Raw genomic sequence first — 22,927 nt, 5'->3', positions numbered from 1 at the left:
CTGGACAAGTAATGGATATTTTTCAATGGCCCTCTTTTGTAACTTTACCAAGTTCTGTTTGTCACTATGCAATCAAAACCACATTGTAACTTGTTCCTTGAAAGATCAGTCTGACATGCCCTGAAGTTGAAGTGAAGCCTTTCCTTTTGTTCTAAAGAAAATGACCACATCCTTTTTCCATAATTAAGGCCATATTCAAACCCAGCTGGTCCACCCAGCTGCTTAAGGGAACCCACATTACTTTTAAGTTAGACCATATAAAGTATACTCTCTAAAGAATAAACACCTGCCCAGCATTAGTTAAGCTTTATCATCTTTGCCATGTCCATATGACCAATTTCAAAAGAAATGAAAGTCTTTAAATTGTATATTTAACATCAACACTAAGCTTTTTTTTTTTTTAAAACAAATTGTTTCCTTGTCACTGATGATCACAGTTCACACAGTATGGAAATAATGTAGGTTAAACAAAAGACAGAAAGAGACTGTTTTCTGGTCTTGTGTAAGAAGCACAATTACATGTTTTCTCTATTACAATATCCATAGTAAAATGAAAAGCAAATCCAAAAAAGTGTATTCTTTTTCAAGCCCTTTCTAATTTTCCATTACAGAAGAGTTAGTTCTGAATGTGCCTGGAGTATGGATATGATTCATACTATGTTCATGCATCTCCTGCTAAATAAACTCTAATCCCAAATGAAAATTTTGATTACATTATTAAGCCTTAATCACATAGCTTAGCTTAAATCAGAGGTTTTAAACTCTCTTTTATGTAATTCACAACATGGAATACATTTTACCTCATGACATAGAACTTGCATATACACATACAAACTTATATGTGTGTATAAAATCCTGATATTTGCGGACAGATAATATCTAGAAATATGCTTCTGCCTCTAAATTAAATGGCCACTTAAATTCTTGCATGCCTTCAAATTAGAATTGCCTGGTCTGAACAACACTGGGCTTATAAAAGACTGCAAACATCCTGGAACAATACCATCTCATTCTCTATTTCTGAATGCAACTTGAAAGTTCAGCTCATGTAACTAGAACCTCCATGAGTCAGCAGAGTTTTTACACTAAGGCTTTGGAGTAGCTCACTACTGTTACAAAGTCAATCTTGCAAAGGGGCAAGTTGTTTTCTCCTACCAACTTTTTATCTTTGTAAATCAAAAATAAAATTATAAACCCAAGAAGCATCTGAATGGACCTCACCTCTTGGCCAAGGTCATTCCAAAGTGAACCTGAAAAACCAGTTCAGGCCATGATAGGAAATGGGGAGTTGGGGCGGGGCGGTGGGGGGGCGCGGTGCATGCTGCTTCACAGATGACCAGCATTAGCATAAACACAGAGACCTAAGACTGACAGAACAGACTCTGATAAGAAACATTTACAATCTATTCTGACACCTGCTACCAGGAGACTTCATCTGCATGATAAAACCTTGGTCCTTACAAGCCCCCTTATCATAACCCAGACATTCCTTTCTATTGATTTCAGGTCTTTAGATAATAAGGCTTTCAACTAATCACCAATCAGAAAATCTGTGAAGCTGCCCATGACCTGGAAGGACTGCTCCCTACCTCCAGCTGTCCTGTCTTTCCAGACTGAAGGAATGTACATCTTTCACGTATTGACGGATGTCTTGCATCTCTGTAATATGTATAAAACCAAGTTGTAGCCTGACCACCTTGGGCACATGTTCTCAGAGTCTCCTCAGGGCTGTGTCATAGGCCATTGATCACTCATATTTGGCTCAGAATAAGATCTTCAAATACTTTTACAGAGTTTGACTCTTTACATCAATATGTTCTTAAAATAGCTATCGGTTTATTTATTATAATTACTAGAGCTGGTGGTATTTCATGAACTGCTGCTCTTTTAAAGTGTCCCACATATTCTTATTCTGAACAGGACTAGGCATCTCCCTCATGTAAGAGATCAAGAAAACAGAATCAAGAGAGGATGAGGAATTTGCTCCTGGTTGCACGGCTACTAAACAGCAAACCAGACCTAAAACTCAGCATCTGGCTCCTGCTCTACTGTTCTTTTGGGGCAGATGACTCGAGTGTCAAACGGGAGCTCTTGTCTTTCAAAGAGAGTCACTAGCTAATTTCTGCCCCAAGGAAAAGAACTACCAATCCAGAAACACTCTTGCACCATCTCTAAGTGTAGATGACTTTCTGAGAGCTTTAAAAAGGAAGACAAGTAAGTTAAATAAGGAAGGCTGGGGAAGCTTTGTTGAAGGAGAGGTGTATGAATTACAATGGAAAGGATGACCAGTATCTAATTTGGCTCAGAGAAGTGCATTCAGGGGAGAGGAAACACCATACACAAGGCCTGTGGCAGAAGAGGGCAAGGGAAAGAGCCAAAAAACTGTAAAGCACTTGCAGGGTGACAGGGCTGGCCTTGTAGCAGGTGGAGTATTTTGTTTTGTTTTCCTTTTCTTTTCATTTTCCCAAGGAAGAAACTAAACTTCATGAAGCATTCAATGCCATGCCTTAGGCTACTGGCTTAACAGAGGATGACATCCTCAGAGATAGGAGAGACTGGTAAAGAGGAAAGCCACAGGGCAACAGGGGAGAGTGAGGAGCAGGAGCACCTCTCACGCTCTGCTAGCAGAAGCTCAGGCAGCCCTCACAGAGACCAGGAGACCAGGCCTTGGGAAAAGCAGTAACTTGAGAAACGGGCTCTGTAGGCTGCCCTGGAAAACCCAGAAAGTATTGTTCCAGGGTTCTTTTGCCCTTGGGCCTGCCTGGAAGGCCAACTTAATCTCTTTATGGACTCTTTCCAGTTAGACTTGTGATTGCCTGGAGAAAGTGCCCCTCTACCTTTCCAAACACAAACACTTTCATCTTCCCCATGTGCTCAGACTTAAGTGTGAGGGAACTTTTAAACATCACAGACAGCAAGTAAGTGAAAGAGAGTGGAATGGGTCACGGCAATATGATACACTTTCCCCTACCATAACCTAATGGAAACAGTCCTAATTAAAACACACACACACACACAAAACACAAACAAAAATGACACCAAGTTTTCAAAATCACTTTTAACAGCTAGAGCAATTAGAGTTTCAGACTGGCAATAAACTTATTTTCCTGAGAACATTTCAGTAAGAAACTTATTTTATAGCTACAAGTATACAGCTACAAAACTTAAATCTCATTGACACCAGCACGGAAGATCTCTGACTTACGCCACATTATTGGGTGAGAACTTTTTCCATATTTTTATTGTCTTTATCAACCCTCTGTTAGGAAACAAGCACAATGCCTCTCCAAGAAAGAAGATACATGATTCACACTCTAGTGTTTTCCTTGTTTAGGATGTGCCTAGTTTCAGACTGAATTATAATTTAGAATGCAGTTGTTAAATCCAATTTATATTATAAAATTGCACGGTAGCAGACATACCTCTACCAGTGTGAGGCAAATTTCTTCTGCTCTGTTCCCACTCCAACTGAGGCATCTAATCATCTGCTATTCTCCCCTTCCTAAGTCAAATGTGCATCAGATGAAGGAAAGCATATGGACTCTAATCTGTGGTAAGAGGAGTTTCACAGCCAGAACTGCCCCAAGCACAGTTTCTTAGGGCCTATTTTGGGCAAAGTGTCACAAGAACTGAGGTTCCTCAACTCCTCTTGGTTTCAGTTCAAGGATCTGGAACCCCATCTACTCTAAGGGCTTCTCTAATTTCTCTCCATTATTCACTTTGTATTCAAGATTCCCTGAAGTCCAGGACCCAGAATTCTTCTCATCCCTTCTCTTTACCCTCAGCATAGACCACACCTTCTCCTTAGGGTCCTTCTGCTTTCCTGAAGAGCCAAGGCTATTATTATTCTTGAACATCCAAATCTTGTAGGTTAGTCTCTGCCCAGATGACTGGGCTGGAGAAAACTCTTGGCGAGGGATATAAATAAGGAAAATGTTATTTAATGATGCCCAGGGTTCACACAGGGGTATGTGAGAGAGAGTGGTAGGGAGGAAGGGGAGCCTAGAGAGGGTTAGCTCCTCAGCTAAGGCAAACTGGCTGTTTAGAAAGTGAAATCTAGATCCTTGGACTAATATAATCAAGATACGTGTGCCTGTATGTCATATGTATGTTGTGAGAATTACCAAATGTTAAGGAAATGATAAAATATATATATAGTTACAGATACTAGTGAGCTAATGGGGAACTTTGAAAATGTAGAAAGATCCCTAGAGGAGAGCAGAACTTTGAAAATGTAGAAAGATCCCTGGAGGAGAGTCAGGAAAACTGCGATCTGGTCCCAGAGTGTCACTGGTGAGTTCAGGGATTTTGAAAGTGATCTTTCTTCTTCAGGCTTCATCTAGATAATGAAGAAATTAAACTAGATTGCCTCCAAGATACCTTTTAATTTTATTGCAAATCGTGTCAGATTAACTCTTAGTTTGGTTATTATTCAGCATGGTCAACTGCTCAAAGTTTAATCACTAAATAGAAAATAATTATTTGAAAAAGCTAATATATTAATGACTCTGAGAAGTCAGAATCACTTGGAACTCAGTTTGGTGGAGTAGTTTTACAAAGTATGCATAGGAAACAAAAGACTTAAATTGTGAATGATAAAACTCAGGCCTGTTGCATGTAATTATTTCAACAGCAAATGTGATACGGTATTCCCTGCAGACTCAACACCTAGTGCCTAAAAACACATGTTTTTCATAAGCACAAAAGTCTCAAAGCTGTCTACTTCATATCATTTTAGTAACACATTCTGGTCAGCATCAATAAAAGGATATGACAGAATAATTTTTTTTCTTCAGCATCCAAGAAAACAGGTCCTTTGGATTGACTCTATTGGAAGAAAGTATAGTCAGGCTTTGGGAATATCTATCAATATCCTAAGAAAAAAATAAAAGTGATATATAATATTTACTATGAAACAGGAATCACAGACAAATAGGACTTAAGTATCTTTAACTGCAGGCTCCACAAACTGAATTTATATTCACATGATCTGTGCCTCCAAACACTCTTTTATACCCTGCTTATTTTAGAATAAGAAAACAGAATGGAATCAATTTATCCATATTCATAATTTTAAGCAGTCAAATAGGTTGGCAACATTTCAGGTCATCCTTCTGACCCAGAAAAAGGTATTGCATGTCAGATACTTTTTTAAAACAAAAGAAAGGAAAAAAAAGAGTATGGAACATCTGGTATTTCAAACATGGTCTGAATTGATTTGGAGACAATTTGGGTCTGGAAGATATTATGCAGTATTCAGGGTGAGATCATCTGATTCATGCTGTTTTCATAACCAAACTCCCTCTGGAGTAAAGAATCCTATGTGGTTACTAAACAAGCAAGTGTTACTAAGACTTCTTTAATAATATTGGAATGAAGGTAGATCATATGAAATATACATATCTCTCTCCCACTCCCCCTTTCTCAGTGTGTATGTGCATGCATGTTTATCTACCTATCACATATACACACACATATGCATGTACATACACACACATATATACTCATATTACACTCCTAAAGAAGCATTTTAGATTTTTGTTCATCCAGATAAATATTCTGGACAAAGGAACTACATATCTAAATAATTCATCTTAGCAAATGGCTCCCTTAGAAATCTAGTGTGATCTGTGAAGTCCCCCACCCAAGGAATATATTTTTACTAAGATCTGATACAAGATTTAAAATTATTTGAAATTTTTAGTTCATTGCCTGTTTCCAAATCTCTAACAAGATTTGTATTACCAAAAAAGTGTAGGTTGGCCAGACGCGGTGGCTCATGCCTGTAATCCCAGCACTTTGGGAGGCTGAGGTGGGTGGATCACGAGGTTGAGAGTTCAAGACCAGCCTGGCCAAGATCATGAAACCCCGTCTCTACTAAAAAAAATACAAAAATTAGCCGAGCACAGTGGTAGGTGCCTGTAATCCCAGCTACTCGAGAGGCTGAGGCAGGAGAATGCTTGAACTCAGCGGGTGGAGGCTGCAATGAGCTGAGATCATGCCACTGCACTCCAGCCTGGGTGAGACTCCATCTCCAAAAAGTAAATAAATAAATAAATAAATAAATAAATAAATATAAAAAAAGAAAAGTGTAGGTTACACAGATAACCAAACTTAAATATAAAAATAGTTGCACACTTTATTAGTTTGCCAACTTTCTTAGGTAAGAATACAAAGAACTAGTGTGATTAAGAGCTACAATTAGTCATTCCTAGTAAAGCTGCTACATTTCTCTTTCTTTGCTAATAAAAACAAAAACTTCCCATCTCTCAGTTACTCAAGTCTGAAATACATCAGAAGAAGACTGAAGACAAAGTTGTCATCACCCACTTGGTCACCCAACCTGGGGCCCAGAGGCCTCCTTGTCCTTGTCTAGCATGTTTATTATGCTCCAAATTCTAGTGTCTCTTTTCTACAAGTCACACAGTCTCCTCCCTCATCTGCACTCCAGGGTTCATGTTTAAACTCACATCATATCATCCTGAGACCACGCTCTCTTAACTGATCATTTTGTATGATGTTGTATTGCTATTCTCAAAATTATTTTGATAAACCTAAAGATAATCATAACACTCCCCTTGCTAGATGATTTTAATAAGTTCAATGAATTTCACTTTTCTTAGCATGCAAAGAAGATCCTTTAAAGCCTGGCACCGCCTGCCTTCCTCACATCACTCCCCTCCAGCCATGCCTTCCTCACATCACTCCCCTCCAGCCATTCTCTGTTTTAAGGGGAGCTTTTCGCTTTGCTTGAATCTCTGTTCCTCTTCTTCTCCATCTGCCAAAGTCATTCTCTCTATTGGGCCCACATATCAATTTTAATGTCAGAAACTGTGATACTTTTCTTTAACTATCCCCTTGGCACAAATGGTGTTATTAAGTCCTTCCTTACCATCCTATGATTGTGTGTACATCAATTTACCCCCATTAGATTGTGAACTTCTTGTTCAGATTTGAACTGCTAGTACTGCCACAGTGTCTGAGATTTACAGGAGTGCTAGAAAGTTTTATTTATTTAATTGTTTTAATTATCAAACTATCTTGATCATAATGTATCTTTACCCCAAGGAACTTCCACTGCCTTTTACACACACAAAAAAAGACACTGGAAGGGATGGTGATAATAAAAGCAGCAGCTGATTTTTACTGAGCACTTACACTGCCATGCATGGTTCTAAGTATTTTACATGGATTATCTCATTTTATCCTCCTAACACTCTTATGAGAGTCTGAGATACTATTACTACTCACATTTTCATCCACATGAAGAAACTGACACAGAGCTATGACTGCTCTTAACCAATAAACAGTGCCTAAAGATAGGTCATAAAATGGAAAGCCCTGATAAAGAAGCACTATTTCCTAAATGCGTTTAAAAAAATAGAATGTAATGGAATTTTTAACTGAAGACCAAGTATTATAGCTCAAGAATAGAATAATCAATTAAGGGTCTTCACTTGTCAACACAGATCATCCATAAGGAAACAGGAATAAAACTATTTACTGCAGATTCTAGGATTCATTTCCACATCCCCTTACCTTTTCAGCTTAGGATGCATAAAGCCAGAAGCCCTGTATGCATCTCTATTATGAAATCCACTGTAAGCCAAATGGTCAGAAATCTTTTTTGTTCACAGACAGCAGTAAATAATCACATAGACTATTATGTTAGGAATGAAAAGGAAACAAGTGTTCTTTCTGCCTAAATATTTTATAGTAAAATATATTCTGGAGGTAATAGGTCAAGTTTTCTGGGACTTTAACAAATTAAAGTAGACTATTCCTACTTAATCTGTCCCTACATTTCTTAAGGCAGTAACAGTATTAAGTTAATGACAAAGGTACTGTCATCGAGACAATTTCTCTACTTGAGTTTGAGATGTAATCAAGTTGTAGCTGATTACCCAAAACATCTATACCTCAATAAATACGGTAACATATGTGAAGAAGAGCAGAAATAGATCCTGCTATCATATTTGAAGAAGAGCAGAAATACATCCTGCTATATTTTTAGGTAACAGTAATAAATTTTTGTTTTGGCAGGATACGTTGAAGTGTTTTTAACTATACTTTAAAAAATGAGCACTGAGGGTTGTGATGGTAGAAGTGTTAGTAAAAACATCTCAACCACCATTTGTTAAAATGTTACTACCCACCAGCCAAAATACATATACCATCACATTTAATCCCCAACAACCTATTGGAAAAGTATTATCACCTCTATTGCATAAAAAGGAAACTGAGACTCGGAGAAATTAATTTGCCTAAGACTACCCAGCTAGCAAGTGGCAGAAGTAAGATTTGCATCTTGGCATTTCTGACTCAAACCCTATGCGCTTAACTACAAAGTCACTGCTTTTTTCCCTCCAAACTGAAACTTCAAAGGTAAATAGTAATTTAAAGAGTAATATTCTTCATCTGTAACTTCTCTAGAACAATCAATTTTGATCTGAAAGACTGCTCGTTGCTTGCTAGGCAGGAATTCCTCCGTCCTAGGCAAACCTGGGACTTATTATGAGGAACCTGAATGTCTGCACACCAGCTATACTAACATGGAAGTCCCCGAGGTAATAAATTCACACACAAGGGGATCCTCAGAAGGATGAGGTGAGAGTCAAGAAAAATCTCCAGGGTCCTGATGCAAAACAGGTCTCTTTCAATGTTACAGCAAGAGAAAAAAAAAAAAATTAAAAGAATGAGCAAGAAATACAAATGAACAAATTCTATTTCAAAGTTGAAAGGCGTTTACTCAAAACATGTAGACATGACTAGTACTAAAAATTATCTGCTATATTACATGTAAGATGTTTTCACTATGCAGTAGTCAGGGGCAATATAATAAGCAAAATATGCTTTTCATATTTTTCAAATCACTAAATTTCTAGATTCATAATGGAACAACCTTTGTATTAGCTGCAAACTACCCCAAAACTTAGGGTTTGAAAATACCATTTATCATGTCATAGTTTCTGTGGGTCAGAAATTTGGAAGTGGCTTAAGTAGATGCGCAGATTTAGGGTCTCTTACAAGTTTGCAATCGGGGTCAGCTGGGCTGCAAGGATCGACAAGGGAGATTCCCACTTCTAAGATTTCTCACATGGGCCTACCCACATGGGTACCTCAGGACATGGTAGCTGGTTCTCCCCAGGGCAAGTGATTCCAGAGAGAGGAAGAGCACACAAGATAGAAGTTGTAATCTCTAATCTTAGAAGTGATGCCATCGCTTCTGCCATATTTCATTTTTTGGCAACTGATCAGGTTAGCCTGCACTCAATGGGAGGGCAATACGTAAGAGTGTGACTACTAGTAGGTGGGAGTAATTGGAAACCAGCTCAGATGCTGCCTACTGTATCCTATTTTCTGTTTTGATTTTAAATTCAAAGACTAAGTGATTTGTGATGAGACAGACATTATAAAGGGGAACAGGGGCATATGGGGTGCTTATCTACCACTTCTCTTTATTCTGCCCATCTCAAATATTTAAATTCTCTTCACCCAATGGGTATCTAAAGCAGAACTTTGTTCCTTCCTCATAAATACTCTCGTTCCCCTCAATTTGTTAGTTGTTCACTCAGAACCAGGAAATGATCTTTCAGAAGACAGGGTAGAATATGATTTTTAGCCTCTAAGTCTCATTTTCTTTCTCAATATATAGTTACACACACTTGTGTACACACACATACACACGCACTTGTGTTACAGAAGACAGCTGCAAACCAGATTATTAAAATACCAAATATATTTGGGAGGAAATTTTCACAATTTTTATAATATGCCACAGTAGTCCTTAAAGAACACAGAATAAAAATTGGAAAAGATTTATATAAACTTTTAAATTCTATTATATAAATCCACCTGGAGATGGAATTAAGTAAAATAAAATAAATTTCAGTACCTCTATGTGATAAAAGGAGCCAAAATTACTTGATTCAAATTATGTAGTATTTACAGTTAGCAGCTCCTTCCCTCACAGTTCTACTTCTCTATTTGAATCCTAATATGTAACCTTACAATATTATAAGGAGCAAAATTTAGGCCCCCCTTTTTAAAAATAAAAATGGTTTGTACTTATTTTAGGTAAGCAACTGCTGAAAATATATTGCATCTGCTCAGTTTAAGCTGGTTCCTTATAAACATTTTTCAAACAGACTGCTATCAAATTATTTTTATACTATTGTATGAAGGAAGTCATTTGAAATGCTTACTAACAGAATACCTCTTCTGTGGACTCTACTCAGAAACGGCCTCCTCCAGAATCCATTACTTTGAGAAAGACAATGTAGGGCTATAAAAATGTCACAAATTATTATAATAAGCTATGACTGCAGCTGAAATTGCTTCTTAATTAGGATTGGCTGAGCTCTGGCTCCACTGAAGGACACTGCAATGGAATGCGTTCATAACAGCCCTCAAAACCTCCTATTTATTTGCTATAAAAGGGACTTTGAAAACCTGATTCCAAAAGGCATCTGTAGGAGTTCCGTAAAAGAATCTGGATCATGGCAACCATTCCTAATTTGGTCTTGTGTCACTATCTCCACAGCTGCTTCTAAAGGGTGGATCCTACAGAGAGCTGCTTTGAGAGGTCTTAATTAAGGCTCTTTATCCCCAAACTTGAATACTGTGATCATTCTTGCCATGCCTAAGGGCTGTGGTATTATTTCTTCAGAGGTAACCCATTATAATACATGGGTGAGGGTATAAGTAGGGTGACTGTACTTAAGTGATTTATTGCCACTAATTCTTTAACTATCTAACTGGAGCACATACAGATAAAGATGGCAGTACAGATGTGTTTTCACAGACTGGAGAATGAAAGAAAACGCTCATGGTATTGGCTGAAGGCTTCACTGAAGGAGGCTGTGCAGAAGAGGATCCAAGGAAACCTACAGAGTAATGCCCAACAGAGACAGCAAAGAAAACAGAAAAGGGGGTGGAAAAAGACAGTCTTCTCATTTTTCTTTTGCCCCAAATTAGCGTTCACAGGCATTTAGAACAAAAACACAGTCTTACAGCAAGGATAGGGGTCTTGGAAACCAGGAAAGAAAGGGAGAGATGTAAGAACCCTACTGCCAGGTCCTCATGCTTGCTTATTTATTTATTGCATACCCTTTTCATACCATCCCTTATTCTGGGGGAAAAAAAGAATTATGTTTATTGATATGTTGTGCTGCATAAATCAAAGAGCCTTAACTAATTTTTGACCCATGTTTTAACTTCTGATGTATCAGAGAAGTAGTTTGGATTACCATACTTTTTGCTCTATATTTAGACTATACCACTAAAGAAGCTACATAGACATCACTTAAAATTTGTCTAGTGATTCAAGGAAATTAGACAATTTTCAAAATATGCATATACCACCTATTTACAACTAAGATAAACTTGCAGTTGCATGTTAATTTAATTTTCCTTCACTTTAATGGAACAACAAGCACAAAAATCAAAATTAGATTCGTCTAGAGTAGAAAGTGGGTTCAGTCTTAAGCCAGCAATGAAATCAGAGAAGTTTCAGTACATCGATTCTTGATTCTTTCATATGTACAGAGGAATATCAGGGTAATTCAAGTGAGGACAGTCTTCTGTAAGACTCTTTACACAGCTTTCACCGTAGGAGGCTGTGAAGACTTAAATACCAGTAACAGAGCAATAGAAGCAAGCAAGGTCTCTTGAGGTCCAAGCTTAGGACTCACACACCACTTCTACCACATTCTACTGGTCCAAGTAGGTCAGAAAGCAGTCCAGATTCAAAGGGAAGGAAAATAGACTCCACTTTTTAATGGGAGGTGCTGCTAAGAATTGTAACCATTTCTGTAATTTACCTCCGAAACTCTGAGGAAGATTCCAATCAGGGAAACATGCCAGTTTCCTATACTGGACCACAATACATTGCAGTGTTCACTCAAGTGCTTTCTCAGGGAACCTAATATACACAGCCTTGAATCCTTTGCATAGCGATTGGCACATGGTAGGTACTCAAGTTCTGGAAATATTTATAAACTTTAATTTCATTGTAAAAATGAAAATCAGAATAATTTTTAAATTAGCAAAAGGATACATTAAATATATTAAATTTTAAATTAGCAAAAGGATATATAAAATCCAGTAAGTTAATATATCCCACAGTTATCCAACTTTAAATGGCTATTTCTTTGTGTCCAACAAAACACCAAGTGGCAATAATTTACTGAGAGTATGCCATCATAAAATTCTTGGTGATATATTCAGGGGTCTGTGAAATAGCATGAAGATCTATGCAGGGTTTTCTTCCCTCTAGATTGGATTTCTTGAAGAGGATTATGACACATTTGTTTATTGTCTATGTTTTGGCACCATACTTTGTGCTTTAAGATATTCATCTTGATTATCCTTACAACCCTGTGAGGTAGATAGTTGAAACCTATTTCAGATGAGGATACTAAGGTTTACAGGGCTAGGTAGCTTTCCCAAATTCACACAGCTAATAAAGGCCAGGGCCTTTAAAACTGATCAGAGAACACTAATAATCAACACTGATCAGGTACTTGCTATATGTCAGGCACTGTTCTACACATTTACAGTACACAATAATCCAATAAAGAAGTACTATCCATGTTTTGCAGATTAGATCTCTGAAACCAAGGAGCAACTGTTGCCAAACTACTGAGTAAATATCAAAGGTGGGATCCAAATCTATGTCTGGAAACGTCAAAGTCTGAGCTGCTCCCTTTAAATTCCCTAACTGTTAGAGAAAAGTGGGCAACGGTGGTCCACAGGATGATTCTATCCTCTGGCTTAATTTCATCTGGTCCATGAAAAAGTAACAATGAATAACATCACTACTGGTTTACCGGTGACATCTTAAAAGAGCTGTGGAGTTAGGCCACTGAAATCTGTCCTGCCTCTTTTTACCTTTAAATTCTGCTATTTCTCTCTTCTATTCCGTTACCACAGATAGAGTCTAACCCATATTATCGGAATGTTTACAGAATATATTTTCCATTTGTTGCCGTACATAAAAGGTAATATTTTGTAATTCCCCTTCAAAACCTTAGGCAACTTGCCATTTCCCAAATAAATGAGTTTTACATTTCTTCATGTAACACGGAAGTCACATGACCTGGATGGAATGAATTTGGAGAGGTCTATGTTTCAAAGCTAACAGAAGAGTGACTAGATTGAAAAATGGACACCCTAAAAATCAAGTAAGGGATACTGCAAAGTTAACTCTCCTCTACAGTTTTTTGGAATGACCAAAAACTACCCTGCTTTAAAACATGTGTAGTCTGTGATACTGTACAGAATATCATCTCAGAATACTCTTGATACATGAAAGATCTTCAGAAAAGTATCCTCAAGCCCCTACATTCAACTGTCCCTCTGTAGCACACGTGGTAGACTGAGGTAATGATCCCAATCCTTCATTCCCACGTAATAGCATTCAACATCATATCCCTGCCGCAGCCGCATAGTTGCTAGACTAGACTTCTCCTCTCTTTGACTTCAGGACTGGACATGTGACTGCTTTGGCATAAGAAGAGGCTTAAAAGGTGCTCCTTCAGTTGGGCAAGACCTTTACTGTTTGCTTCACTGATCTAAGGAGGATGAAAACCTAGCACCAATGTGGTCCCAGTCCACAGCTCCGAGTCCAGATCAGCCTACATAAGCTAGACTCTACTGTGAAATTTCCTCCTCTCTCTCAGCAGATGACACAATGTATTAAATAATCATCCAAGTCAAGGGAGATCAGAAACTCTTCAGCTGTGGCCTAGGGTCTTATACTAGCTCAGTGATACACATCTTTAATTCAAATCTGTACTGTGGAAAAATTACAAATTACTGCCGCTCATCTACTTTAGCTTTATTTTAGGAGAGACAAAACTGAAAATGTTAATGGTGGTTTTACTGACTTTTCACAGCCAGGTACCTTTGGTTCATGCTATTTCCTCTTTATAGAATGCTTTCTTTGCCTAATGAAAGCTTCTTTATTCTATAGGAGGTGTTTCCTTGATAAAATAATCTCAACCCACACAATTAAAGTTAGTTACTTCTGCTTCTGAGACTTCATAACCATTGTATTTCTATTATTGCTGTGCTACTCAAAGTGGCAGTTCACAAACTGTATGTCACTTGTCTGTGATGAGATAGGCAGAGAAACTGACAGTAGGCAATTAGGAACTACTATACACTTAAAGTAATTTTGTGTCTCTTGCATTTAATATTTTTTAATTGGTCCTGTATTTGTCTTTTGTTTTAGTAATTTTTACTAGGTTTTTAAAAATATCAGCCCATGATAAATTTTTGTTTATAAAAAGGTTTCTTATCCCAGATAAGAAAAACAGTGTATTATAGCACTTACGTCATTCTATCCAGCACTGTAGTTAACTTACACATCTGTCTTGCTCACTCATCTTCCTTCCTTCCTTTTTGTTTTTTAAATCTATCAAAGCTGACATCCATATTTTGCTCAAGAGGTGATACTGATAGATATGGAGTTTAGAGTCTGTAGTTTTAAATCTAAACTGCACTTTTAATATTCTCTATGAAAAACAAACGGTAACTTTTTTTAACCCCAAGTTATTTTTATTGTAGGCCAGGATTTCATAAAGGAAAAATCAGATCCTTGATCCTTACTTTGTGACTCATTCTGTTAAGACTGTCACATTACACTCATATAAAAACAAAAATCCACCTAACATCTACATGGTCATTTTTCAATGAAACATGATATCACTTTATCATCAAACAAGGCAAGGGAAAAGTTCACTGTGGCTAGAGATGCATTAATGGACTCCATATCAAGGCATTTCTGTTGGGCTGAAAGCCCATCTTTTCTGCCGGGCTCGCTGCTCAGATAAGCTATGCATTGAACACCCTGAAACTCCTGTTTACAGCTTTTCACAGTGGCCAGAATGTCACAATGATAAACACAAGTTGAATCACTCATAGTTTGAGGATAATTCAGCATTTCAGATTAAGTATATTTACACAGTAGTAACTTTGCTGTTATTCAGCAGACGAGATCTCAGCAATCCCCACTGGCTGGCTTCTAATAAAGCTCTCCCACTTTAAGCCATGCTCAAATCTGAGCAGACACCCCACCATTCTAACAGACTAAGGAACAGGGAAATTGGCAATTCTAAACTACGCTCTTTTACTTTTTTGAATTTGACCAAAATAAATGCAGTGATACTTAGAAAATTATAGTCATGCATACCCTTATTGCTCTAATTCCCCATTACTAACTAGAATGTTAGGCAGACAGGGCACTTAGAACAGAAAATTGACAAAACCACGCTAAACTGCAGCTCTTTTGTAGGAGAGTCAAAGATTGTAGTTGGCTAGTTGAAAAGCATAACTTCTAAATTTAATCCTCTAATAGTGTTTGAGGCAATTTTTAAACATGGATATTTACTCAAAGAACAGTGGTGAAGTTATCAATTACCAAATTATTTTTCTTTAAAATCCTGAAAATCTGTGGTTTTGAAATGTTTTTGATTAGTCTTTTGTTTCCTTATCTTCCTCTCCTAGAAAAAGTTGATTTCATAATTAATAATATAATTTCCCTGGATACCACCACCTTGTAAAAAGTAAAACAATTTCCTGTACATTAATGATTTAATAAACAATTCTTTTAAAATCATAATTTTGGTTACCATGGCAGTAGTTACCAAACAAAAATTAGCTATGACTGCAAACAGGAAATCCAAGAATGACTCTTTTGTAATGCATTTGTAATCAGGGAGAAGACTTACAGTTTGTGTATATTATAGGTGTAAGTCTATTTGTATAGCTTTATGCATTCATAATCTTTTTCACATTCTAATACATAAAAGCTGCTTTCCCATTTCTTTTACATTTGCCATTACTTAAAACAACTGAAATAAGAACCCCTAACTACAAAGTCTGCAAAACCAAGAATCAAGCCCAGGGATCACCACCAAAATTGCTGACTGTCTGTGTTAGAAATGTAGGTACTGCTAACCTATAAAGAGTTCTCTAATGGGTATAATCCCAGTTGTGCTTACTTTCAACATTTACATTGCTCTATCATCACTTGTAATAGCGTAATTCTATGACATAAGCTTAAGTTCAGTGTCATTCTTGTTCACTACTATAATCCCAGAGTCTAGAACAGTGCATGGTATGTAAAAAAGCACTCATATAGGTTTTTTTTTTCTGTTTTAAAATTTTTTTTTAAATTTTTAACAGCCTTATTTTGAGAGAGATAACTTTTAAAGAAAATAAACGCTCCATTATTTTTCATTTTCCCATAATTAAATACCAAGGTAAGTAATGTATCACCCCTAGACTTATGGGACCCACACTATTACAGCCTTCAGAGCCTTATACTACAGATTTAAATTAATTAAACTTAACCTAATATCTTCAAATACCTCCACAAGTATTATGAAAATTAAGTACAAACAAGTCGAAACGAGCTAAGATTTGTGGAAAAAAATTATTTGGTTCAATCTATAGGGTCTTCATGGAATTCACTAACATTTAAACTATGCCATCTCCTTTATGTATTTATTTACACATATATTTATATGTTCTTTGTGTGATTTTAAAGCGCTGTGGACCATTACATGTGGTAGACTACTGATATTATTTCCTATGATCAAAGAGTCACAGGACTTGCAGACGTCTCAGAAATCATCTGGTTCCCCTACTGATTTTTATATAAATAGAAATTGATAGCCAAAGTGGTCAGCATCACAAAAAACAGTGGACTTGGATCTACCAACTCTCAGCTTAGGGCAACTTTAAATATATTATACTGATAAATGGAAGTGAGAAAACTGATATATTATGGAAGACCTTTCCATACACTATAGATGTTTATATATACTGGAGACTTACTGACCTTTCCTAATTTCTAAACACACTTTGGTGACTGGTATGTAAAAAAGGTATATACACATTAGCATGGGGCCAACTTGTATTCCTTCTTCTAGTTCTCAGAAAAAGAACACAGGAAGTAGCTTCCATGTTACCAATTTATCACTCTCTTTCCACTAGGAAGGCCCCTCTTGGTAACTCGTGTTGCACACTGATGAGCTAAGATGTTGATCCCATGCTCATAATGCTGGATGTCATGCTGGAGCTCCATGAGAGCCTCATGAAATATCTGATCATTGTGGTGTTTTGCACAGCTTCTCAGCTTCACAAGAAATGTTTCTGCATGAAGAATGGGAAATTAAAACAAAAAAATAGTTCTCCTCCCAATATTATGAGGTTTTGTTTGTTTGTTTATTTGTTGTTTCTTTTTAGCTGCTCTATTCTTAGCTGTCTGGACTGTCACTCCAGAGGTACTCTGAACACTTTCCTACTAGGGAAAAGAGGTGTAGCCTACTCATGCTATGTGTAAGGCTTTCTATCAACTGCAGAGCTCAACAGGGAGAAAAGACCATGAGTATCCCTTTATAGTTCCAGATGCCATTGGTTAAACTTAACAAAACAGAGAGCCAAATACAGCGTCACTGTTACCCAGGGCCATTTTACATAGTTAGGAGACAGCATTATCATTGGCTCACACCAAAGTCAGGAAGTTAGAAGAAACTTAGAAGACAGGTAGAGAGTATTATTGGAGTTTATGCTATTTCTTTGACTGTAGAAGTTTCCCAGAAATTCCTTTTCACAAACTTGTACTTTTGTATACTTTGCCTCTGCCCAAAGAATGTCAATGGCAACTTACACTAAAGGGAATACATACAACATGGATAAAGTAGAAATAATATACAGAAACTAGTAGGATGGTGATTTTATTGGAATATAAACCATTTCCTCAAATATAATTCCTTTAAAACATGAGTGAAAATGTTGAAATGTATCTTATTTTATTTCTCTTTTTGTAACAGTTACCATTCCACATATATTTAGTGAGCAAGATGAAGGACATAAGACTCGGGCTAGTTGACATGATGAAAGGAGTATGGCTTCTTCAGATTATGGTTGAAGTTCATAGTAAAGTTCTCTATAGAAAGGTTTCAGATTACACTATCTAAACTTTAGTTTCTTCATCCTGAAAGTGGGGCTAAGGCCTACTTCCTAAGGTTGCTTTGAACAGCAAACAAAATAACCATGCAACTATAACAGGATATGGATTCATCTCTCAAGAAGTTTGTAAGCAAGGTAAGAAGGTGAAACATACAACAGGTAAGTATAATCCAGAGGTGGAGAGTTATTAGTGTCCTAAGTGTTACCAATACATGTTTTGGGAATTCAGGAGAAAAGAAGAAAATATTTTTCATCTAGGTGGCAGCATGGAGAAAGATTTCCTAGAGGAGTGTGCAGCGTGAGGGGTTGGTCCTTGAAGGATGGAAAAAATGTAGAACTATGGATGGAGTATGGGCATGCACAAGCAAAGTCATGGTGTGAGTTGATGGAACACAGGTAATAGCCAGTAGACATATAAATTCCTATTTCTACTTCATAGGGCAGCATAAAGGAACAGAATCAATAGAAAACCTACTATAGTTTTTTCTCCAACCAATATTCAGGACAATTAAGAGAAAGGGACTTTTCATATTCTACCAATGTAATGAATCACACCACGGGTGAGAATAGTTTTATAAAAGCCCAGCCAAGGACCATTCATTTTCTTCTGCACTTGCTCTGAGAGGCAGAACACCTCTAAAGCAAAGCCCTGGATGTGTCCTGCCCTACCTTTACCCTTAGCCTTGCCAATGATTCTTGCAGCAAGAGTGGCTTCAAGTCTTGAATCCAATTGTAGATTTGAGCATCCAGGTCACCATATATTGCCTTTTCCACTTCAACCAGGGGCCACCTCAGGCAAATAACTCATTCTAATTTCCAATGGAAATAATCTCTGTAGTTCAGTCCTTTTTCCAATAGTATTCACTTGGTTTCACTATGCTTTTTTGGCTAATGACAAAGGTTTTGAAAACAAGTTTGGATACAGAGAAAGGGGATTTTTAGTAACACGTGATCTTTAAAATGCACCACTTTTTAAAAAAGTAAAATTAAAGAAATAAGAGTCTTAAGAAAAGTATGCAAAATATTAGGATTAATCTTAGGATTAATCAAAATAAAGGCGTTAGAGAGGAGACAAAAAATGAACACGGTAAAATAAAGTCCTGCAGCAATTCCAGGCAGTAAAAGGGAAACTACTGAAGTTCTCTTTCTCTGTTGGTATGTTCTTAATTGAAAAAAGTAATTCTCATGGGAGAGTAACACAGAAAGGAAAGAGGAAAACAGCTGGCTGTTGGCCATGATTTACCATTTACCGCAAAATGAGACTGTTTCTCTTTCTCAAAGTCCACTGTTTTTCCCAAGCAGACATGGACCATACTGACACAAAGCCAATTAACAAGAGACTTAAACAATAAGAAAGAGGTCTAGATGTGTAACTCAGAAGACAGGGCAAGGACACAGAATCAAATTCTGTTCTAAAGTATTATTAAAACAAAAACTCTGTATAACCAAACCAGCTCTCACATCCTAGCAACAGCTCGCTTACTTCAAACAAAACAAAATATAGCAAAATCTAATTATAAAAACCCTTTGTCTTTGTGATGGTGGGTTTTAACTGGTAATTAATCCCAATCTGTACAACTGATGTGGATGAGCTTTCCTTTTACAAGCCAAGAATTTTATAACAGTATCATCTATCTCAATCACTGCTTAATAAAGACAATCCTCTTTAGTTCTTTTTACATGAAATGTTAATGTGGAAAAATAATGCGTTTCATCTGTCTGGAAGAAATTCTTCATGAAATCAACAATGTAAAAGTTTTGGAAGGAAAAAAATGTCACACATCTTAAAACAGAAGTCATATTAGTTGTCTTTAAATGGTTGTGTCTTTGTTCCAACTTTTAATCTGCCTTTTCTCAAGGTACATTCAAACTATTAATTTTCTTGTATAACTGAGTCAAAAAGAAAGGCGACTTGAAAACTAGGTACCAAAATAGGGTGAGAAGACTGTGCTGGTAAATCAGATAGTCTTGTAATATTTCCTTCTTTGGATGTGTTAGAAAACAATTGCTAAAAGGAACGTAAATTTCTTTTTGAGAGTATGGCCAAGATTGTGAAATACATTCCTGAGATTTCCAAACTTTTGTACTGGGAAACTTTTTGTTAGAATATCAAATCTATTAAGGGACCCACACAAACTGGAGTCAAATAGGACATCTTTGCAGTTTTTTAATAGCTTCCAATTTACCAGGTGAGGATTCTGTTCTAAGAATCATCAGTGAAGACAACGTAGTGAAACAGGGATTTGCTGTATCATGAGATTCTCTCTAAAACCTTTAATTTACGGAAATCTTTTTGGGGTGGTAGAGGCAGAGAGGAGGAGAATTAGAGGAAGTTAAGATTCTTGGTTGAAAACATAACTTTTAAAGGTAAAGTGGGGGATAAAGGAGGAAAACTATACCATATGTCAAGGGCATTATTTATCATAATCCACATTTTCAAACTCTAAGGAAATTGTTTATAAACAACGTCTGCATTTTTCCTTTGCAAGCACATACAATTTTTAACTTTGAACTTTTTTCCCTCAGAATTACTCCTTGTCTCAAAAAGCTTCAAAAATATCTTTGATTTTTCTTCCCCTATTAAGCGGACTTTGTTTTTTAAAGCATTTTTTAGCTTCACAGCAAAATTGAGCAGAAAATTCGAAGTTCCTATGTACCTCCCCCGTGCCTCCCCATCTCCAAGCAGCCTCCCGGACTACCAACATCCCGTTATCAGTGCTGTACATTTGTCACAAGTGATGAAACACATTGACACATCATTATCCCCAACATACATAGTTTACATTAGGGTTTACTCTCGGTGTTCTACATTCTATGGATTTTAATGTATAATTACATGTATCCGCCATTTTATAGTATCATACAGAATAGGGTCATTACCCTAAAAATCCTGTGCTTCACCTGTTCTTCCTGGCCAACCCAAAATATGTTTACTTTGACAAAGTTGTCTTCAAATAAATACTTAAAAGCAAGGACAAGACCCCTCAAGTTTTAGACAAGTACTAAATTAAGTAGCTCTTACCCACTTGAAAACTAAATGAATGTAGTATTCATCAACAGAAAGCTAAGCGAGAAAAATGCTTTCCCCGCTTTTCCCCCATGACAAGCAAGATTAACCAAAAATATCAGTTACTTAAAAGAAAAAAAGAAAGAAACCAAATGGAAAGAGAATAGAATGCAATCACGCTACTCTCAACAATTTATGTTTTTCTGTTCCTGGATACCTTTTTGAGTGCTTGCGAATTTCAGTCCTAAGGAATGAAAAAAACTGTTTTCTCATTTCAAGTTTTTATTGGTCAACAGCTTCCTAACCGAAAACTCTGCAGTCCTAACACAATACTTTCTATCCATTTTCAAAAATCCAATTCTGGGCATAAAATAGAATTAATGCTCAAGTCAGAAACTTTGTGTTTAGAAGATAAAATAAGAATATTAGGAACCATGAGTAAGAGAAAAAACAAACTTTTATTTTTCCCTTCCTCTCTCTGCAAAACTTCCCTATCCGATAAGGGAGAGCTAGCTTAAATTTACCACAAAGTAAAATATGAGCAAATCCCCTGGAACGAGGAGAACTTTCGCACAGGGCAATTCACTCGAATGTGACATCAGCATTCCTTCTGAGTCACAGTCTGGTCCCCACCCTTTTCTCCCAGGCGACACCAGGCTCCGCATAACCCGGGAGTGGCTCAGGTAAGGCCATCGGTTCCAATGCCTGCGAGGCAGCAGCCAGGCTGGAAATGTCTCCCTGCGCTGAGACGCTGGTGACAACCGCCCTTTGGGACTCCCTGCCAAACAGGGAGAATGCGCGCTTTGACAGATAATTCCCTAAGAGGGAGGCAGTGCTTCGGTAGACAAGTAATGAATGACCAAAAAAAAAAAAAAAAAAAAAAAAAAATTCACATTAGAAGTTATCACCAGCACGGGTGCGAAGGCAGTGCATTAAATCAACACTCATTTTATAGGGCCCCAGGCAGCCCAGCTGGAAGGGAGGAGGTCAGAGCTGTCAAAGCACAGCAGAGCCCCAAACCACAAAGGCTTAATGAAGTTGAACTTCCTGAGCCAGGAAGTGTCACGGTCTCGCCCGCACTCGCCCTAAGCTCGTCCTTTTGAGGAGGCACAGGCAGAGCTGAAACATCTTAAGTAAAGTTTCCAACACCTCCAACCGCTGGGACTCCGTAAGACGGGAGAGAAGAGCCCCGCGCCCGCCCTCGCTCGCGCTTCCAATTTTGTCGCTCTCGAGTTTGGGGAGCTGGCGGGGCCGGCGGGCACCTACTCTACCCAGGGGGCCGGATCTCTGGGCCCGGGACACCGCAGACCCAGAGCCGGGCTCACGCCAGGCGGCCCGCAAGCCCCACCCGCCTCGGCACCTCCGGCCGCCGCGCACCGCTCGACCCGCGCAGGCGAAGCAGCCGCTGCCCGCCACGAGCGCCCCCCTGAGCACCCCCCTACCTTCTTCACTTTGTTTTCCAGGTCCATGTTTATGCGTCCTATGGGTCCCCTCCTCCTCCAGTCCGGGATCCCACGGCCGGGCTCAGCTGGCCTCCGGCTCCGCTGCGGACACGGGGAACCTGTGGAACTCCCACGCCGCCGCCCAGCAGCCACTCGACCGGCGCCGTCGAACTTCCGCCGCCCAGTCCGCCGCAGCCGGCCTGCGGCAGGGACCCGGGAACAAAGAGGGCCGGGCAGCCAATGGCAGCCGGGCAGCCCCGGGCCGCCGCCAATCACCGAGCGCCGCACGCACCTTCGCGGCTCGAGCTCGGCGCTGGCAAGGTGAAGGGCGGGGCCGCGTCCGGGGCGGCGCCCTGCGGGGCAAGCTCGGGGACCCTGACCTGGTCCCCGGAGGATGCTCTGGGCGTCCACGGGCCGCTTCTAAAGAGCTGGGATCCAGCCTCCCTCTAGCTGAAGATAGAGCAGAACTTTTTTCATTTTGGCAATTTGTACCTGT

The 22,927-nt window shown here is 38.4% G+C and overlaps 1 protein-coding gene across 2 annotated transcripts in view; it reads right to left on the bottom strand.

The window, feature by feature from the left end:
* Window positions 1–22,719, bottom strand: part of TES (testin LIM domain protein) — a 50,004-nt gene extending 27,285 nt beyond the window's left edge. The window contains exon 1 of one of the 2 annotated variants that reach the window (XM_077995042.1): window positions 22,432–22,719. Coding sequence is in view for 1 of the 2 variants with exons in the window: in NM_001168678.1 (NP_001162149.1) it covers window positions 22,432–22,458 (27 nt within the window). In the remaining variant the exon portion in view is untranslated. 2 annotated transcript variants of the gene reach the window in all.
* Window positions 22,720–22,927: the final 208 nt, after the last annotated feature.

Source organism: Macaca mulatta, chromosome 3 (genome assembly GCF_049350105.2).
Source record: "Macaca mulatta isolate MMU2019108-1 chromosome 3, T2T-MMU8v2.0, whole genome shotgun sequence".
NCBI classification, from domain to species: domain Eukaryota; kingdom Metazoa; phylum Chordata; class Mammalia; order Primates; family Cercopithecidae; genus Macaca; species Macaca mulatta.
The sequence above is the reverse complement of the archived record's forward strand: the minus strand, read 5'-3'. Positions and strand labels throughout refer to the sequence as shown.